The sequence below is a fragment of the Prionailurus bengalensis genome, chromosome C2, assembly GCF_016509475.1.
Source record: "Prionailurus bengalensis isolate Pbe53 chromosome C2, Fcat_Pben_1.1_paternal_pri, whole genome shotgun sequence".
Taxonomy (NCBI): Eukaryota; Metazoa; Chordata; class Mammalia; order Carnivora; family Felidae; genus Prionailurus; species Prionailurus bengalensis.
Window position 1 is genome coordinate 28,501,446 of NC_057350.1, and position 17,957 is coordinate 28,519,402.

The 17,957-nt window shown below is 37.2% G+C and overlaps 1 protein-coding gene across 1 annotated transcript; it reads left to right on the forward strand.

Moving 5' to 3' along the window:
* The first annotated feature begins 17,156 nt into the window (after positions 1-17,156).
* Positions 17,157-17,498, forward strand: LOC122492337 (histone H2B type 2-E1-like). Its single transcript, XM_043596045.1, has one exon. It carries the CDS (start codon positions 17,201-17,203, stop codon positions 17,462-17,464), a length of 264 nt encoding a protein of 87 aa, XP_043451980.1. The 5' UTR covers positions 17,157-17,200; the 3' UTR covers positions 17,465-17,498.
* The last annotated feature ends 459 nt before the right edge of the window (positions 17,499-17,957 follow it).

Here is a 17,957-nt window from a genome sequence, read left to right on the forward strand (position 1 = left end):
TTTCTTCTCATTGATTCTTTTGTTATAAACTATGTACCTCCCAAATTTCTTTCTCTGCTTGTTATAGCCACATTCTTTTGTCCAACATTTTAAATCTTCAATAAAATATAAATGAGCAACAGCTTCCTGCTAACCACAAATTCCCCTTCTTGTTTTGCTTTGTCTAAATGTTCTTCTTGAATGCCCAAAGGACTTTCTCTTCCTGCTTGGCACAGTCCGAAATTAGTTTGAATCACATTATCCTTACAACCAGTGTACCTGCATTATGATTCCAAGGGTAATTTGTGTCCTTTAACCATAGTGTGCTTATCATCAATGCTTCAAGGGACTACAATCTGGCCTTGATCTTGCTCAGTTTATCAAGGCTGCTTGGGGGTAGAGCTATTCATGGGTACAAACGATATTGGTTTTATCCCTATGACTACTCAGAAATCTATTTCTCAACCAAACCAGTGATTTTTAACAGTGTTGTTTTTTTAAATCGCACTTATAAGGCAGTGTCGATACAAAGGTGTGTGTCTATTTTTCCCCATTAAGTTCAAAACAAACTATTCTTTTTAGCTTCCCTCCTTGAGCTTTAATTCTGACTAAATTCAGCCCTTGAGCATCAGTTAACAATCTTGTTCTGCCTTTGTGTGTTTTTTTGTAAGTGTGTTGTATGTAACCTTTTAAAAGTCTCATTAAAAGATTAAGACATACTATTATTAGTTGAAATTAATGGGTAAACTTTGCCTTGCTTGTTGCTCATCCATGCTTTTATCTTGTTTCAGCTGGATAACTCTAACGTTGGGTCGGTTGGTCTGCCAAAAACACTGATTATAGACCCTTGTTTTGTGCAGAATTCACACTGTCTACAGGGTGTGGTACAGAGACACTCAACCGTTCTTGAGCAGTTGTAGCATTACTATACTGTTTCGTGAATAAACAGATCTGCTTTAAGAAATTATTTGTGATCTACAAATTTCTGTTTGTAACCAACTATTTTCCCTGTTTAGCTCTAGACAACAACCTGGAAGCTATCCTCTCAGCTTAAAGTCATTGTCACAACTGTGCGGAAGATAGTTAACATTCTTCTCAGTTCTTCGCAATTGCTGGTCAATATCTTTCCTCGAGTGAAATCCATGTAAACTTCAAACAACAAATCACAAGGTGAAAAAGTTGTCAAAGCCCTAATTCCACATCATCTGTGGAAAAATAGGATTTTATGAATTCTACTTTTTTTTGAGAGAGAGATAGAGCACAAGTGGGGGAAATGGACAGAGAGAGAGAGAGAGAGACAGAGAGAGAGAGAGAGAGAGAGAATCTCAGGCAGACTCCACGCTCAGCACAGAAGCTGACACACTATCCCATGGCTCTGGGGTCATGACCTCAGCCAAAATCAAGAGTCAGACGTTCAACCTACTTAGCCACCCAGGCGCCCCTGAATTCTACTTTTTATATGCTAAATTCAGTTGAGTCAGCTTTTTGTTAGTGTTTATTTTATTTTTGAGAGAGAGAACATGAACGGCAGAGAGAGAGAGGGACAGAGGATCCGAAGTGGGCCCTACACTGACAGAAGAGAGCCTGATACGGGACTCACGAACCATGAGATCATGACCTGAGTGGAAGATGAATGCTTAAGAGACTGAGCCACCCAGGTGCTCCCAGTCAAGTCAGTTTTGAAGTGACAGTACCTCAGAAATGGAGATTTTAATCCAGAATGTGTAAGTTACCAAGTTGCTGTCACACAAATTTCCAAGGCAGTGGTTCTCTCAAGATGCCAATTATAGTTCTCACTGTTTTATCCAAAAGCTTAGATCTCAAAAGACTTGAGCTCTAGACCAAGCCCTGACACTCTAACTGGCTGGATGACACAAGGCACGGCAGCTAAACTTGTGCCTCCGTCCCCTTTCTGTAAAATTGGAGGATTGGACCAGAGCAGCAACCATCAGTTCCATCTGGCCTGATGGGTCAGAATATGGCATTTTACTCCCAGCAACAGGTCTGGCAGGGCCAAACCTCCAGCCTTCGTCTTCTATCTCGAGCAGCTGCAGCCACAGGGAGGATGTGACACAAAAGTGTTAGCCAAATTTTCCTACCTAAAATGAGTTATTGGGATAAAAATCAACTCATATCATTTTTCAAGGTACTGAGGTTCTGAAAATTAAATCTGGGTCTATGCCACATAAAAGATACTACAACTTTGAGGAGATTTGATTATAAAACTCTGTGAATGAAATATGTAAGAAATATTGTCACGTTGATCACTTTTACACAAAGGCGGTAGAACAGTAGAATATTGGGACCGTCTTACTTTTCTGGAACACAGCCCCTAAGCCGCACCTATTCTAGTGAAGGATACATGGTTTCAAACAATTAAAATGCAAGAGCTGACTGAGGTTGAGATCATCTGTGCACAGGGCCTAGGGGAATCACCGGAGAAGGATCTTGAAGCAGAAGTTCATTAAGAAAAGAAAGGGGGGGCATCTGGGTGGCTCAGTCAGTTAAGTGTCCAACTTTGGCTCAGGCCATGATCTCACGGTTTGTGAGTTCAAGCCCCGTGTTGGGCTCTGTGCTGACAGCTCTGAGGCTGGAGCCTGCTTCAGATTCTGTATCTCCCTCTCTCTCTCTCCCCCTCCCCTGCTCACGCTCTGTCTCTCTCTCTCTCTCAAAAATAAAATAAATATTTTTAATTATTTAAAAAAAGGAAAAAAGAAAAGAAAGGTGGCATGGGACATCCCCAAAAAAGAAATAGATTGCACAAAAGGTCTGTTGTGTTTGAAGAAAGATGAGAAGCCCCTGAACCTGGAGAATTAGAAGGGTGGGGGAGTGGAGGGTGTACCATCAAAGTAAAGATTGAAGACATAGGTAGAAAGTAGGTTCTTATGGGATAAACTAAGGAGTCTATAGGAAACAGGAATCCCTGACAATGTTTGTTTTTACAGCATTTATTTTTTAAATTTACCCATTTTTTTCTTCTTTGAATGACTACAGCCACTTTCTAAGGAAAGAGGAGCAAATCAGATAGCCATTCTGTCTGTGCTTCAACGGGCTCAGCTGAACAAGTCTGTTGAGCTCTAATGTGCATGAGGCTGGGGGAAGAGGTAGCTGAATTACTCTGGAAAAAATGGAAGGAGAAGAATTTAGAGTTATTTGATAAGAAGGAGTCTAGGAACAGAGAAATGAGGGAAAGAGAGAACCCAACAAGACAGAGAAAAATAAGCAAGCAAGCAAAAAAAAAAAAAATGTTCATAAACATGTTAGGAAACATCCACCACATAAGAGGAAATGAAGGGTCTTTGAAGAACAATTATTTCTCTGCTCCAATTGAAATGATTTACATTGTTAAGGTTTAGTCCATTCTTGGGTCTTTCTCCCAAATCTCTAAGCCCATCAGACTTGTATGTACACAACTATTCTATCGCTTGTGCAAATCAAGAGGGAAGCCCAGTTAGAGGCACATAACAACACATACCATTAACTGAGGCTGAGGCAACTTGAAAATTTAACTCCCACAGGCATATGTAAAACTCTTGGGGAAGGTTTTGATCATGTGGTCATGGAATTGGGAAAGATGAAGAGTTTTGCCAATTTTATCTAGAAGTCAAGTGCAGGGGCAGTGGAGGCCTACCCAGTCTCTGCTTATAGTAGGTTTTTCGGTAAAAGAGTCGCATGAACAAATTCACTGATAGATACTTTAGCAGTATGGGAATGGACAGAGACTATGAAATTCGAGGCAGTGGGCTAGTGCACCAAGTAGTCCTCCTGATACCGAAGCAATAGAAAGCAGTGTTGGAAACAAAGGTTGGCGTCCATAGGTGCAACCATGCATCTAGCTTGATAGATCTGGGAAACAGTACTTGGAATACGAACATAGAGGGGCAAGAGCTAGTGAGGCAGGTGATGGATTCAATTTAGAATGCACTGACTTTGAAGTGACTATGATGGAGTTAATTAGAAATGCCCATTAGGAGATTGTCTATACACCTAAAGCAAGTTTGTACTCAATAGTATTGGATTTCGTAAGAATGAAACATAGACAGTGCACTTATTCCCTCTTACTGAGTTGTGTGGTTTTCTCCCACTTTCCTTCCTTCCTTCTTTGCTCCCTCCCTCCCTCCATTCCTCTTTCTACTTTGCTCCCTATTCTTTCAGAAAGCAATTATTAAAGAAAATACGAAGTGTCTTTTTTATTTTTTTTTAAATAAAAGAGGAGAGTGGGGAGGGGCCAAGAGAGGGGCAGAGAGAGAGGGAGACACAGAATCCAAAGCAGGCTCCAGGCTGTGAGCTGTCAGCACAAAGCCTGAGTGGGGACTGGAACTCACAAACCTCGAGATCATGACCTGAGCCAAAGTCAACCGCTCAATTGACTGAGCCGCCCAGGCGCCACAAACTTTCTTTTTTTAAAATGCTTATTTATTTCAAGAGAGAGAGCAAGCATGCAAGTGAGCAGGCGAGGGGGAGAGAGGGAGGGTGGGGGAGAGAGAGAGAGAGAGAGAGAGAGAGAGAATCCCAAGCAGGCTGCATGCTGTCTCAATCTCACCAACCACTAGATCATGACCTAAGCCAAAATCAAGAGTCGAATGTTAAAAAAAAAAAGAGAGTCAGATGTTTAACCAACTGAGCCACCCAGGCACCCCCAAAATAAACCCTTTCTGTCATTTGAATCTTTTTCTAAATTATCCTTTTTAAAAATTATTTTACATGTTAATTTTATCTAAAACTTGATGAAAACATCTGCTCACATATATATTAAATGAGTTGTCATGGTTTTGATATGGTGAGACCTGTTATCTTAATTTCTTTTAGGTCTTTATTGTTCTTATCAAAAGAAAATTGCTCTTGTCATAAATATTTTATAAACATTATACTTCTCATATTCTTTCTGTCTTAAGAGGAAAATTAATATTAAAGCTGTTCCTTTATCCATATCTGTCTATTAACATTAATTTAATTCCCTAAAACTGTCTTCTTATTTTCCTATTATTCTTTCTTTTTGCGCTTCTCATATGAATTAAGGCTTTCCCAGGTCCTCTGACTTTGAACTACCCAAATGTAAATGACTGATTGGATCATGTCACTATGCATTTATGAAGCTTTAATTACTTTTTGGCTCTATTATAGTCATCTTAGAGTTGTTATATAAATGCTCCATAAGAATCATTTAAAATTCAATTTATTAAGTCAGACATTTTTCCATAGTTAGAGCAAAATAGAAAAGCATGTTACAACCACTGTCCAAAGGGGCTCAAACATACAACGTAATCACTGTTTTTTCTTTAAGTTACAAAAGATTAAAGCCCTTATTAACATATTTAAGTAAAATAGAAAACATTTGAATTTGTAAAAACAATTAGAAATCATTTTAAATTATCCTTTTAAGAATAAGGATAATTTGGGGGCGCCTGGGTGGCGCAGTCGGTTAAGTGTCCGACTTCAGCCAAGTCACCATCTCGCGGTCTGTGAGTTCGAGCCCCGCGTCAGGCTCTGGGCCGATGGCTCAGAGCCTGGAGCCTGTTTCCGATTCAGTGTCTCCCTCTCTCTCTGCCCCTCCCCCGTTCATGCTCTGTCTCTCTCTGTCCCAAAAATAAATAAACGTTGAAAAAAAAATAAAAATAAAAAAGAATAAGGATAATTTTAAAGACATGATTTCATACATATGACTTAATAGTATATAAGTATACTTATATAGCATATAAGTATATACTTAATATACTTAATAGTATATACTTAATAGTATATAAGTATATTTCATACATATACTTAATAGTAAGATAATAACATCATGATACTTATACAAGTGTGATGCTTTTTAGTGAAAGGAGCTGAAATGTTTGCAAAGATTGGTGAGAGTAATGAAGATTAAATTTTATTAAGTAACAATAAAATACTACCATTCCAGTAATGATTGAAATACTTATTGGTATTACTATTATCTCCACAGAAAATTGACTTTTGAACATCATACTTCAACTTTTTTAGCAAAAAATCCTGTAGATCTTTGCTATAGATGCATTCCAAACATTTATAATGCTAACAACTTACATTGATTTTTTTTTTCTTGTTTAAACCTGAAAGGAGCTGGGGCCTATTGTAATACTTTTATCTACTCAAATCTCTAATTAAAATGTTTTTTATTATGTAGTTGATACAAAAATTGGACGAGGGGAGATTGGGATAAATTATCATCATGTAGATTTTAAGATACATTTATTCTGGAAAAAAATACATTTGAAAATGGCAGTCACTACATAGAAGTTATCCAATTATATGTTAAAAAAAAGCTAAACAAGCTACCACTTGTTTGAATTCTATGTTTCTTCTGAAGAACTTAGATATTTTATTATATGCATAATGTAAATCAGCAAATACTTATTTGGCCAATAGATACTCACAGAATATGCATAGATAAAATAATGGAAGTAGTTATTCCTATTAAAAAGAGTCCTCAAGAAATTTTCCCAAAGTCTCACACAAAGCCAGTAGTAGAACTTAGAAAAAGAACACGCAGTAGTCCAGTGTAGCGACTCACTTCTAAGACCACACTATTTTCAAAAGTTTCACCACATATTTATAAAGGGTATCCGACATCTCCTTCTTCCCAAAGTCTTACCATTGGTCTAGTGGTGAATAAATTCTCCAAAATGCAGTCGAAGGTCTTATAACCAGTACCTCTTCCATAAACCTTTCACAAAAAGGTCACTGCCATTCCAGCTCACCCTTCTTTTCCCTTATATATTTATATGTGTCACTCAACGCCCTTCCTCCTGCTTGGAAAGCCATCAAGAACTTTTATCTTAGGAGTCAGTTGCCAGTTCTGTTTAATGAACCAGTCAGCAGGATTCTCGACGGCCATGAGCATAAGCCTGTCTGTACCCTTTTTTTTCTCAGACTAAGAATGGCATTACCTCAAAAGCTGGCCATTGGGAAATAGTCTCAGAACTGTTCACTAGAAGTTAGACAGCCTCGGAGCCCGCCCAGACAGCCTATCCCTGGTTGGGCAGGCATTCTTTTTAATTCTGGAAGTCTATTGACACTTATATGGTTTTATCAGGACAAAAGAAATCCCTGAAAACTTCTCCTTTTTCCTTGGGTATTATCTAACCCAGAATGTGGATACTGGAGATGTTAACATGTTTTGGTTAACCTCCCAAGCAGAGGAGATAAATGCACAGAGCCTTCAAACATCTATTGTTTCAGTCCTCCCCCGTCCCTCCTCCAGGATATTATCATATTTGGCAAGATGGGGCTCAATTGCACTTAAAATGATGGAATTAAACAGTCAGTCCGTCTAATGCTTGGAATCTATACACTCTTAGAAGCGTAGTTAAATTGAATCAGATATTAGGCCATAAAATTAATAGTTCTACATTTTGGAACTAAAACAGATTTTTGAGTTTCATTTGACATTTTAAGAGTGAGTTAAAATAAATATGTAGTACAACACCAGGCCCATTAAATCAAAATATTTAGCAGTCATATTTTATATTTTAGGGTTTTATAGTGTTGCAAATTGCTAAGCCATATTTCAATTTTAGTACATTTGCATACTGTATACAAAATGATAGGAAACAAGGTAAAGAAAGCGGTGTGGACATTTGGAACACGGGAAGAAGTGCTTATGCCACAAATGGTTTACTGCTAATGAATTAAAGAAAATATATGGAGTGTGTAGTTGGTTGATGTTGTGGTGCATCTTTTTAGAGCTCAATCATCCCTTAAATCGTAATGGCAAGTTTCAGATTTTCTATATCAACTTCTCAACAAAGGGAATATGCATGGATTCAGATAGGCTATCCCTTAATTTTTCCTAGACAAGTTAACTATGTTGTAGATGAAGAGCTTCAGACTTTATCTCACTGTTCATCAATTTCTTTCATTGTCATATATATTTGGAAGGGCTGTCCCTATTCAACAGCCCCCCTCCAAGTCTTCCTATCTTCAGTCCTACCCCCAAATACAATTTTTTGCTTCATGTTGCAGTTCTGCTTATTTTTTTATTTTTTTAATCTTTCTTTAATGTTTTTATTTTTTTAATATAATTTATTGCCAAGTTGGCTAACATGCAGTGTATACAGTGTGTCTCGGTTTTGGGGGTAGATTCCCATGATTCACTGCTTACATATTTTAGAGAAATAACTGCAAATTTCTGAGTCAAAATAATTTTAATATTAGACAAACTCTTAATACCTCTGTTGCTAATTTTGATAAATAAATACAAAATTGAAGCTAGTTTGGTCTTAACAATTTTTGATACAATTCTCAATTTCATGGGTCAGTATATGGCATTCACTCAAATATCACTTCCCATGCCTTTTATTGAGGAAAGAGAAATTGTGTTTTCATTCATCTATCAAAATAGTAGGTATCCAGATCATTGATTTCCTCCTCACCTATGGTGGGACTGTCAACATAAACTTTTCTCTTTTTTATACCTTGCAAGTTTTCTGGAGCAATACATACTCTACCTTGCATTTTTCTGCATTCTTTGGAGAAGTTTTGTGGGGTTTTTTTGTTTTTGCTTTTTGTTTGTTTTGTTTTGTTTTATTTCATTGTAGTTGTGTATAAAATTACCATTATGGCTGAGAAAAGAGGATAGGAAGGCAATAACAGGAGTGTATCTTCACTTTTAAGACAGAAAATTTTGGTTTCCCCAACATATAAAAGCATAGAATGTATAATTATCTATTTTGTAGCAGCAGATATGGAAGGAACATTAACCTTTATTGAGTACCAACTTTGACCCTGTGCCAATAGACGCTCACATAGTCTCTTTTTAATTTAATTCTAAAAATAACTCTGTCAAGTAATTTCCCGAGTTTTAAAAAATATATACATATGTACTAATTAAAGAAAAAAGTTAGCAAATACTAAAGAGAATAAAATGTCCTCTGTTACCATTTAATGAAATTTATCCCAATTTACCATTTTAATGACTTTCCTTCCTTTGTTTATTCTATGAATGGATATATAATCCTTATGGAGTTCCAATAACTTAGTAATTATATATGTTAGCTTTTTCATTTCCAAACATTGTAAGTATAACCTACTTCTGCGTTGTTATATTATTGTCATATATGGTTAAAAACTATTCCTTGGTATGAAGTGGTCCACCATAATTAACTGTTTCTCATGGATTTTAAGTCGTTATTAAGTTTTCACTACTACAGATATTTCTATAATAAAAATTGTCATAACGTTTGTTTGTTTGTTGCTGTTATTGTTTGTATTTAAGATTCTTCCTTAGCATAAATTATCAGCAATAAAATAAACCAGAAAAGGTGTAGTACAAAATGGCAATAAATTAAAGTAATAATTAAATTTTAAATTTGCATTTTAAATTTAAAAAACAATTGTTTTACAGATAATACTAGCAAAACTATTACTCTGTTACTCTTGTATGGTGCTGGTAGTATCTTAAACTGGCACAAATCTTTGGAAAACAATCTGATGTGTAACTTTTTGTATCCAATGAGCTAGTAGTACATTTCTGAGAGTCTCCCCAAATAAAATAGTGTAAAAGAGAGAAGTAGATCTAACACAACAATGATCATTGCAGCTTTGTTGATTTCTTTATTAATCTTGTGAGTGAAAATTGCTCTTCTATTATTATAGGAACAATGCATATTCATGGAAAATGATTTGTGCAGTACATAAGAACAAAACATAGCCTCCAAGCCCGTTGCCTAGAGGCAACTGCTCCTAACAATCTCTTATCAACCTCCCCAAATTTTTCCATTCAAATCTATGAAAACACAGATTTCTTTTTACAACAGGTCACACTGTACAGATTTCTCTTCAATTTGCTATTTTCAATTACTATAATGTTTTACACATCTTTTCATTTCAGGACATACAGATCCAACACATTCTTTTGAATGGCTAGGTAGTTTTCCATTGTATGGCTGCACCATGCTTTATATATCCAGTACTCATTTTGAGTCATATGTATTTTTCTCCATTATAAAGAATGTTTCAAAAAAATCCTTCTATATTAATCTTTCTACATTTACAAGTATAATTGTAGGATCTTCTTAGCAGTAGAATGGCTAACCGGAGGGTATATACATTTTAAATTTGCCTAACTGCTCTCCAAAATCAATCTACATTTCCAACCACAGAATTCGACAATGCCTGTTTTCCTCACACCCTTTACAACACTGGGTATTTTCAAACGTTTAAACCATTGCCAGTGTGATAGCACTTCATCTTTCCACAAGTATTTGTGCTCATTAAGGCACCTGGAAGGAATTCAGTACAAGAAATGCCACCGGTTACAAAGAAATAAACAATATAGGAGGAGGCAAATATATAGATTGAAATCACACAGTCAAAAATGTTTGAGTCATTAGAGGTGATACATTTCAAATTTCTCATCTGTTATTGAAAACGTTCATCTTATTAACTTCAACACACACACACACACACACACACACACACTCCCCTTGGGAAATGACCAACATTCATTTCACAGATGAGGAGACCAAGATCCAGAAAGAAAAATCTTCCCATTGTCACACACAACTATGTCTACACAGAGCAAGAGCTAAACTAAGACTCCACTACAGGTGCAGTATTATTTCCAAGGCAACATGCAAGTATAATGTATAATGTGACTTTACATTCAATGTAGACCATGGTACAATAAAACTCGTTGCTTCTTCATTTAATCAATGGAAGTCTCTTCTAACTAGCACAGTAATAACTGACAGGCATAATGAATATCTGACAGATTAACTTCTGTTCTCTTTAGTTTTTAGATTTCATGTGTTTAGTGTTAAATGTATTTTTGTTCCAATTATTTGGAATTAATCAGTGATGCATGTTAGATTTGGAAACCAGGATGTGAATTTCCAAAGCAATCCCTAGTCTTCCCAGATGCAAAATATTTATTGCAAAATGCTGAAAGAAGGCAGACACGAGGAGAAAGAAAGGTCTGATTAGGTCTGATTTGAACATGGTACATAATGTTCTGTGTCCTCTGTATTCCCATTTTTTATTACAACATGAGCATTTTCTCAAGTCGTTAAATGTTCTTCAAATACTTAATTTTAGGGGCTCCTGGGAGGCTCAGTCGGTTAAGCGACTGACTTCAGCTCAGGTCATGATCTCACAGTTCATGGGTGCCAGCCCCACATTGGGCTCTGTGCTGACAGCTTGGAGCCCGGAGCCTGCTTCCAGATTCTGTGTCTCCCTCTGTCCCTACCCCTCTCCCACTTGCAGTCTGCCTCTCTCTCTCTCTCTCTCTCTCTCTCTCTCTCAAAAATAAATAAACATTAGATTATTTTTTTAATGTTTTCAAAGACATTTTTAATTTGCAATTCCCTTTTAGGTTATTTCCATGTTTCTATATCACATTACTGCCAAGAATAATATTATATGTAACTTTTTTGTCTATATCTCTAATGATTATTTTAGCAAACATTCATAGAAGTGGGTTTCTTGGGTCCATGGACATAAAATTTTTTTGCTTTCCTGAAAGACTAATTCCAATTAAAATACCTATCAAGAGTGTATTAGCATGTTTGTTTCACTTCACCCTTCCAAACATTGAGCATCCCCATTACATCAAAAGACTTTTGAAAGGGACTGAGTGATAACATTATACATCTTCCTATTCCACCCTCCTTCCCATTTTCCAAACTTTACATTTTGTTATTTTACTTTTATATTTAAATGGATTAATTTGGTTGGGCATATGCGACTAAGACATGCAATGATTTGACAGCCATTGAGTATAAACCCCTGTGATCCTGGAACTTCAGCAGGAAACCAGTGAGGGAAGATATCATTTCAATGCAGGTTTCAGAGGATGAGCTTAGACTATACTGTGAAAGGACTGGTAGAATTCAGGTTGGCAAAGAGGAGACAAAGTTGCAATATAGGGATAGGAAATCATCAGGCAGAGACCCAGGGGTTCAGATGAGCAAAACATCTGCTAGAAACAACTGTTTTGACAAACTGCATTAAGTTGGATAGGGCCGATTTGATTCTAAAATCTCCTTGGTGATTTTCTCCTTCATCTCACATTAAGTGGAACTCAAACCTTTGAGTGGTACCTACCTCCTCCCTCAAACTTACTGAATTAAATATTATCAAGAAAGTGAATGCCAATGAAGCAGGTAACATTTTTAATTTTCAAAACCATATTTCCTCTGGCAGGAGAACATCCGCTCTCTGCAGACCTTTGGTTTGATCATAATTCTCACAACCCATTATGCTACACCTGCTGATTTAAAGAAAACTCAGTATACATGAGCTTTTTCAATTTGTTTTTCTACATTCTTAGTCAACATACCACTAGGCAGAATCCTCCTTAGGTTACAGAATCTGAGCTGACAGTTTTCAATTTGGTGCTTCCAATAAAACTTCTTTTGCTAAATATAAGGTTTTTTTTTTTCCTCAGTGAACAGAGGGATGAGAAGTTTTTATAAGCCTGTTTTTAGAGATTATGTCTTAATTAGCTATCTCAAGTATAGAGTACACCCCATCCATCTGTAAACTAGTATTCAAATCTGACCACTTCATTATGTTCAAACAATTAGATTTAAAAATATGGAAAATACAAATCAACCATCTGGATATCTGATCTACCACCAAAAGTCAGAGTCCTAAAAACACTCTGGGTTTACATTCAGTTTCCTCCACTTATTTATTCATTCATTTTTGTACTTTCATAGACCATGTCCAGAAAGGATTTGTGGCTTTGCATAATTGGGTTCCTAACAGGCCCCATTTTGTGATAGAGGCATGACAGCCTTTTTCTCATTCCTCAAAATGCAGTAGGATACACAAATGTTCATAGAGGCTTCATTTATAACAGCTCTAAACTGAAAGTAACCTGAATGTCCTTTAGTGAATTCACAGCAAAGTGAACTCTGATACATCCATTCAATGGAATACTATTCAGCAATTAAAAGGAACAAACTATTGGTACACACAACAACTTGGATGGGTCTTAAGGGCCTCATGACTAGTGAAAAAAGCCCATCTCAAAAAGATTGCATACATACAGATTTCCATTTGTATAACATTCTCAAAATGAGACAATTATAGAGAAGACAGATTAGTGGTTACCAGGGAACAGAGACAAGGGTGAGGCATTGGTAAGGCTTTAAAGGGAAAGTATAGGGGAGAATCCTTGTGATGATAGAGCACTTCCACACCAGTTGTGGTGCTGGTCACACAAATCTTTATATGGGGGCAAATCACATAAAGCTATACACCCATATACATTAGCACATGTAAAAAATTGGTGAAAACTGAGTAAGGAAGGACTGTAGTGTAGTTAATACCAATGTCAATTTTCTGGTTTTGACATTATACTACAGTCGTACAAGATATCCCCATTGTGGGAGACTGGTGGAAGGCTCAGAGTACTTTATGTCCTCTTTTGCAACTTCTTGTAGTCTATAATTATTTTAAAATTAAAAGTTTTTTTTTTAATGCATCATGATCTTCAACCAAGTTACCCTCCCCTGAGACCATTAGTGCCCCACCTCACCCTCTGACCCCTGCCAGGAAGGTCTTCCTTGGCTCCCCAGACTAGGTTTATCTCCCAATGTTCCATGTTCTTACAGCACTTCAAATTTGTTTCTTTGGGCCCGGCAAAATGACTACTGAATAATTCCATCAGTGTAACATCGGTTTAATACCTGCCTTCCACAGACTATAAATTTTTAAAAGGCACCCGGTTCATTACTGTATCTTTAGTGCTGACTATCTGCCTTAAAACGCCGTAGGTGCTTTGTCAATACTTGTGGAAAACAAGGAGTGAGAGTGACACAGCACATGAGCAAGCGTTTCTGTAAGTCACAGCTGGAGAATTTCAGTCCGAGCATGAAGATGAGATCATGGGGAAAGTCAGTACATAGCTAATAAGTAGTTCATCACATTTTATACAGACGTCTGGTACCATAGATTATAAATATTAATGTACACCATGCAAAACAGTCGGTTCATTTAGAACCAATCAAATGTGATTATTTGATTATTTCCATCTTGTCAAGAAGAGCATTTTAGCTATTTTATTTGGCAATGGCAAAACACAGTTTCTATTCATATTCTATACCCTCTGGGGTATATTCCCAAAAAAATATGTTAGAACAATTCTGATGAGGAGGATACGCCTTCTTTCAGTGGCTTTCAAAGTTGTTACTGGCCCTAGGGCTGGGATCAAGGGTATAACTGGTCACTGGCACTCTATACCTCTTTTCTTGGCCCATCTCCTATCATCAGGTACATACTTTCTCTCGACTCAAATGATCTCATACCTCAACACCATCTTCTAGCTATTAAATACCTCCAGTGCGGCGTGCACGCACACAAATACATGCACACACACACACACTCACCCACGTACGCACGCGCGCGCGCACACACACTTGTCCCTCCTTCCCTTCCCACCAAATCTCAATTCGTAAGTGTTCACGTCAGCTTTTAGGAGGAAAGAATCTCTGACTCCATTGATTAGGGTGACGAGCATGCATAGATCTCTAGAAAAGTAGATATGTTTGAACAGACTGGTTATCTAGTTCAGCTTGCTGTCACTCTCTCCCCCTCAGACGCCAGAAGAACAGGGATGGTGATTGGAGCGTGGCACCTCATTTCTGCAAGTTTCCCAACCCTTAAGCTATAATCAAAGGGAAAGTGTAAGAGACATCTGGACATACAAAATTTTGCAATGATAATATGTGTGTTTTGGAAGCAAGTACACAAAAAGACATCTATGAGAGCTCAGCGTCTTTCACGAAATTAGTTCAGAGCTATATGGTGAGGATAGAGCTACTGGCAGAAACCAAAATGCCAAAGGGCACCAGGAAAATACTAAGAACTTCTAAGATAGGTTCTTATGTAAGACAGCTTGATTTTACTACGTTGGTGCTTTCGTTCAGTGTAGCTAGAAGACAATGGCCATTAAGTACTGCTGCTTTGTCAGACATCATTATTTTAGCATCATGAATTGAGCGCTTTGTGATGTTTATTTGGTTTGTTTACAGAAACGACACAGTATTTTTGTTGTTAGTAATTTGAGTTATCATTTCAGAGAGTGGTAGAAACAGGTAAAGACAAACTGTAGAATCACAACATTGTTCATTAATATAGGAAAGAAAAAATCAAAGCAAATTTGCTAATTAGAATTGTCCAGAAAACTTTTTTGCCCAGAATAACAAATTGAATTTTGTGTTTCATTTCTCACTTGGCATTTTTCTTTTGAATGAGACGAGGATTATATTTGAAAATATTGCCATGCACTGACCATAGTGGTAGCAAATTATGGGGAAAGGAAAAGACCATGTTCCACTCTTTTATTTTCTCGTTTTGTTTAGGTGCAAATCTCTTCACTCAATTTTAAACCATGCAAATTAATCTCTTTTCAAGTATAAACCACCCATCTGTCCCCTTTGTTCTCCTGAAGTCATTTTGGATTTCACTGTTGAAAATAAAGTTAACATCTTTAACCTATGTAATAACTATACAAGGAAAAAAAGATGAGTGTAGGACAAATAAAGAAAATGAAAACATCAATATTTATTCTCCTGCATTCATGACACTCATTATCAGAACCAGAAAATTATCACAACAGTAATAAAAACACAGGCTCCAATAGACAAAAGGATTGTGCTCCAAAAAATTTTATTTGCAAGTAGGTTGTCTAAAGCATTAACACTCTTAATAGAAATAAAGTTCTACATCATAGTTAGAACTCTCAGGGATTCTCTGTATGCCTATATGGTCCATCTATTTAGTCCAGAACCATAGGAATCATAGTCACAAAAGATTTCCAGGGTGAATAACAAAAGAGAAGAAAGAGGCCGGGTGGCTTAGTCAGTTAAGCATCAGACTCTTAATTTTGGCTCAGGTCATGATCTCAGTTTGTGAGTTCGAACCCCTCATTGACCATGTAAAGCCTGCTTGGGCTTCTCTCTTTCTCACTGCCTCTCTCCCGGCCCCCCAAATAAATAAAATAAAATTAATTTAATTGATAAAAAATTTTTAAAAGAGAAGAAAGAGAGAACAGAAAAGGAGAAGTTTACCCCTCTCTGTGGTACAAGTCTGAGCACATTTTTGAAATAATGAAGCCTACTTTCAGGCTCCTCCTACCTCCCTAAGTGACATCCTTTCCCACTTTCGGGTACCTTCAGTTTTCAGTATCCAGGCACTTACGCATTTACATTTACCCCAGATCCATATTATAGAAATCTAGACATATTTAATCCCATGAACCATGTTCTCCATGGTAAATATTACCTGTCAGCTGACAAAGGGGTCCATTCTTTCAGGTAGTTTGTTCATTATGATATTCCCTATGTCTAGCCTAATGCCTGGCATACATTAAATGATTAACACATATTTGCTGAGTGAATAAATGAGGGATAGCTAGTATCAACACCATGAGAAAGAGAAATTTCTAATTAGAGAAAACATCTATTTGCATTGGTTTTGAGTTCTTAGTTTTGTTGGAATTCATCCATAATGAATGTTGTCATTATTGCATTGTAGGGAGCTGATATAAAAAGTTATACTATTACCTATCATTTAATATGGATAGAATATTATATTCTATTTTTCATAACGGCTTTCTCAAGTTCTTATAATAATAATGGTAACTATAATAATAGGTAATACGTATAACACTTACAGCATGACTGGTGCCTTGCTAAGTGCTTTCATATCTTAATATATTTAGTCCTCTCATTAACCCTAAGGGCATGTACTATCATTATACCCACTTTAGAGACAGGCAAACTATAGTTTTAACAACTTTCCAAAATCCACAGCTCTTCTGTCTAGCAGTCGGGCTCAAAGCTGAGGTCTAAGCTCCTTGGCCATCTTTGGGGTGGTCTGGTCTCCTTTCCTATTTACCATTACTTATCCCTGATATAAAAGATCCTTAACGAGAAGGGATCATCCCAGATAAATGGGCTGTGTTCCATTTGTCATAGTGGCAGTATCAGCACTGTCCATTGACAATGCGCGCGACAACAGGAATAAAGAAGGAAGTGATAGTATGCAAAGGAGGCTGCTGTCACACTTTGTAGATTTCTCAACATTTTTCTAGCACTAGATGGAATTAACAAGTTTTAGCCTCCAGGACTGATAGTTGATGTAGGAAAACTTTCTTTTAAATGATATGTTTAATATGGTTGATTTCTGTATCATTAAGACAGGCAGCTCGGCATGATGACTCTAGTTAAGCCGGCGCAAGGAGACCTACTCGATGTACATCTACAAGGTGCTGAAGCAGGTGCACCCTGACATTGGCATCTCTTCCAAGGCCATGAGCATCATGAATTCGTTTGTGAATGATGTGTTTGAACGGCTGGCTGGCAAGGCTGCCTGGCTGGCCCAGTACTCGGGCCGAACCACACTGACCTCCCGGGAAGTCCAGACGGCCGTGCGCCTGCTGCTGCCCGGGGAGCTGGCCAAGCACGCCGTGTCCGAGGGCACCAAGGCCATCACCAAGTACACCAGCTCCAAGTGACCCAGGACCTAACGTTAATAAAGGGTGAACTGCTCCCGCACACTGTGGTCATTTGAAAAGGGGAGGTGTGGGGCGCCTGGGTGGCTCGGTCGGTGAAGCGTCCGACTTCGGCTCAGGTTCTGAAAAAAAAAAAAAAAAAAAAAAAAAGTACTACTGATACTTCCTTATCAGTAGTATCCCCCTTCTGGAACTAACATTGAAGTACCTAATTAGCCTGGACTTGTAGACTCTCAAAACAAAATTCAAACTTGCATTTTGCATTATTACATACTCTTAATACATGTTTTTTTCTTTTATTTCACTCTTTGGGCATTTATGTGAACAGAGAATAGTACTTTAGCGAGATCTCTCTTGAAAATAAAATGGTTTGGCTTCAAAAGCTAAAAACCGTGATTGCCATATTCCTTGTTTTTGTTGTTGTTGTTGTTGTTGTTGTTTTACAACAAATTCCTTTAGATTATTGAAATCACCATGTATTATCTAAGTCAACTTT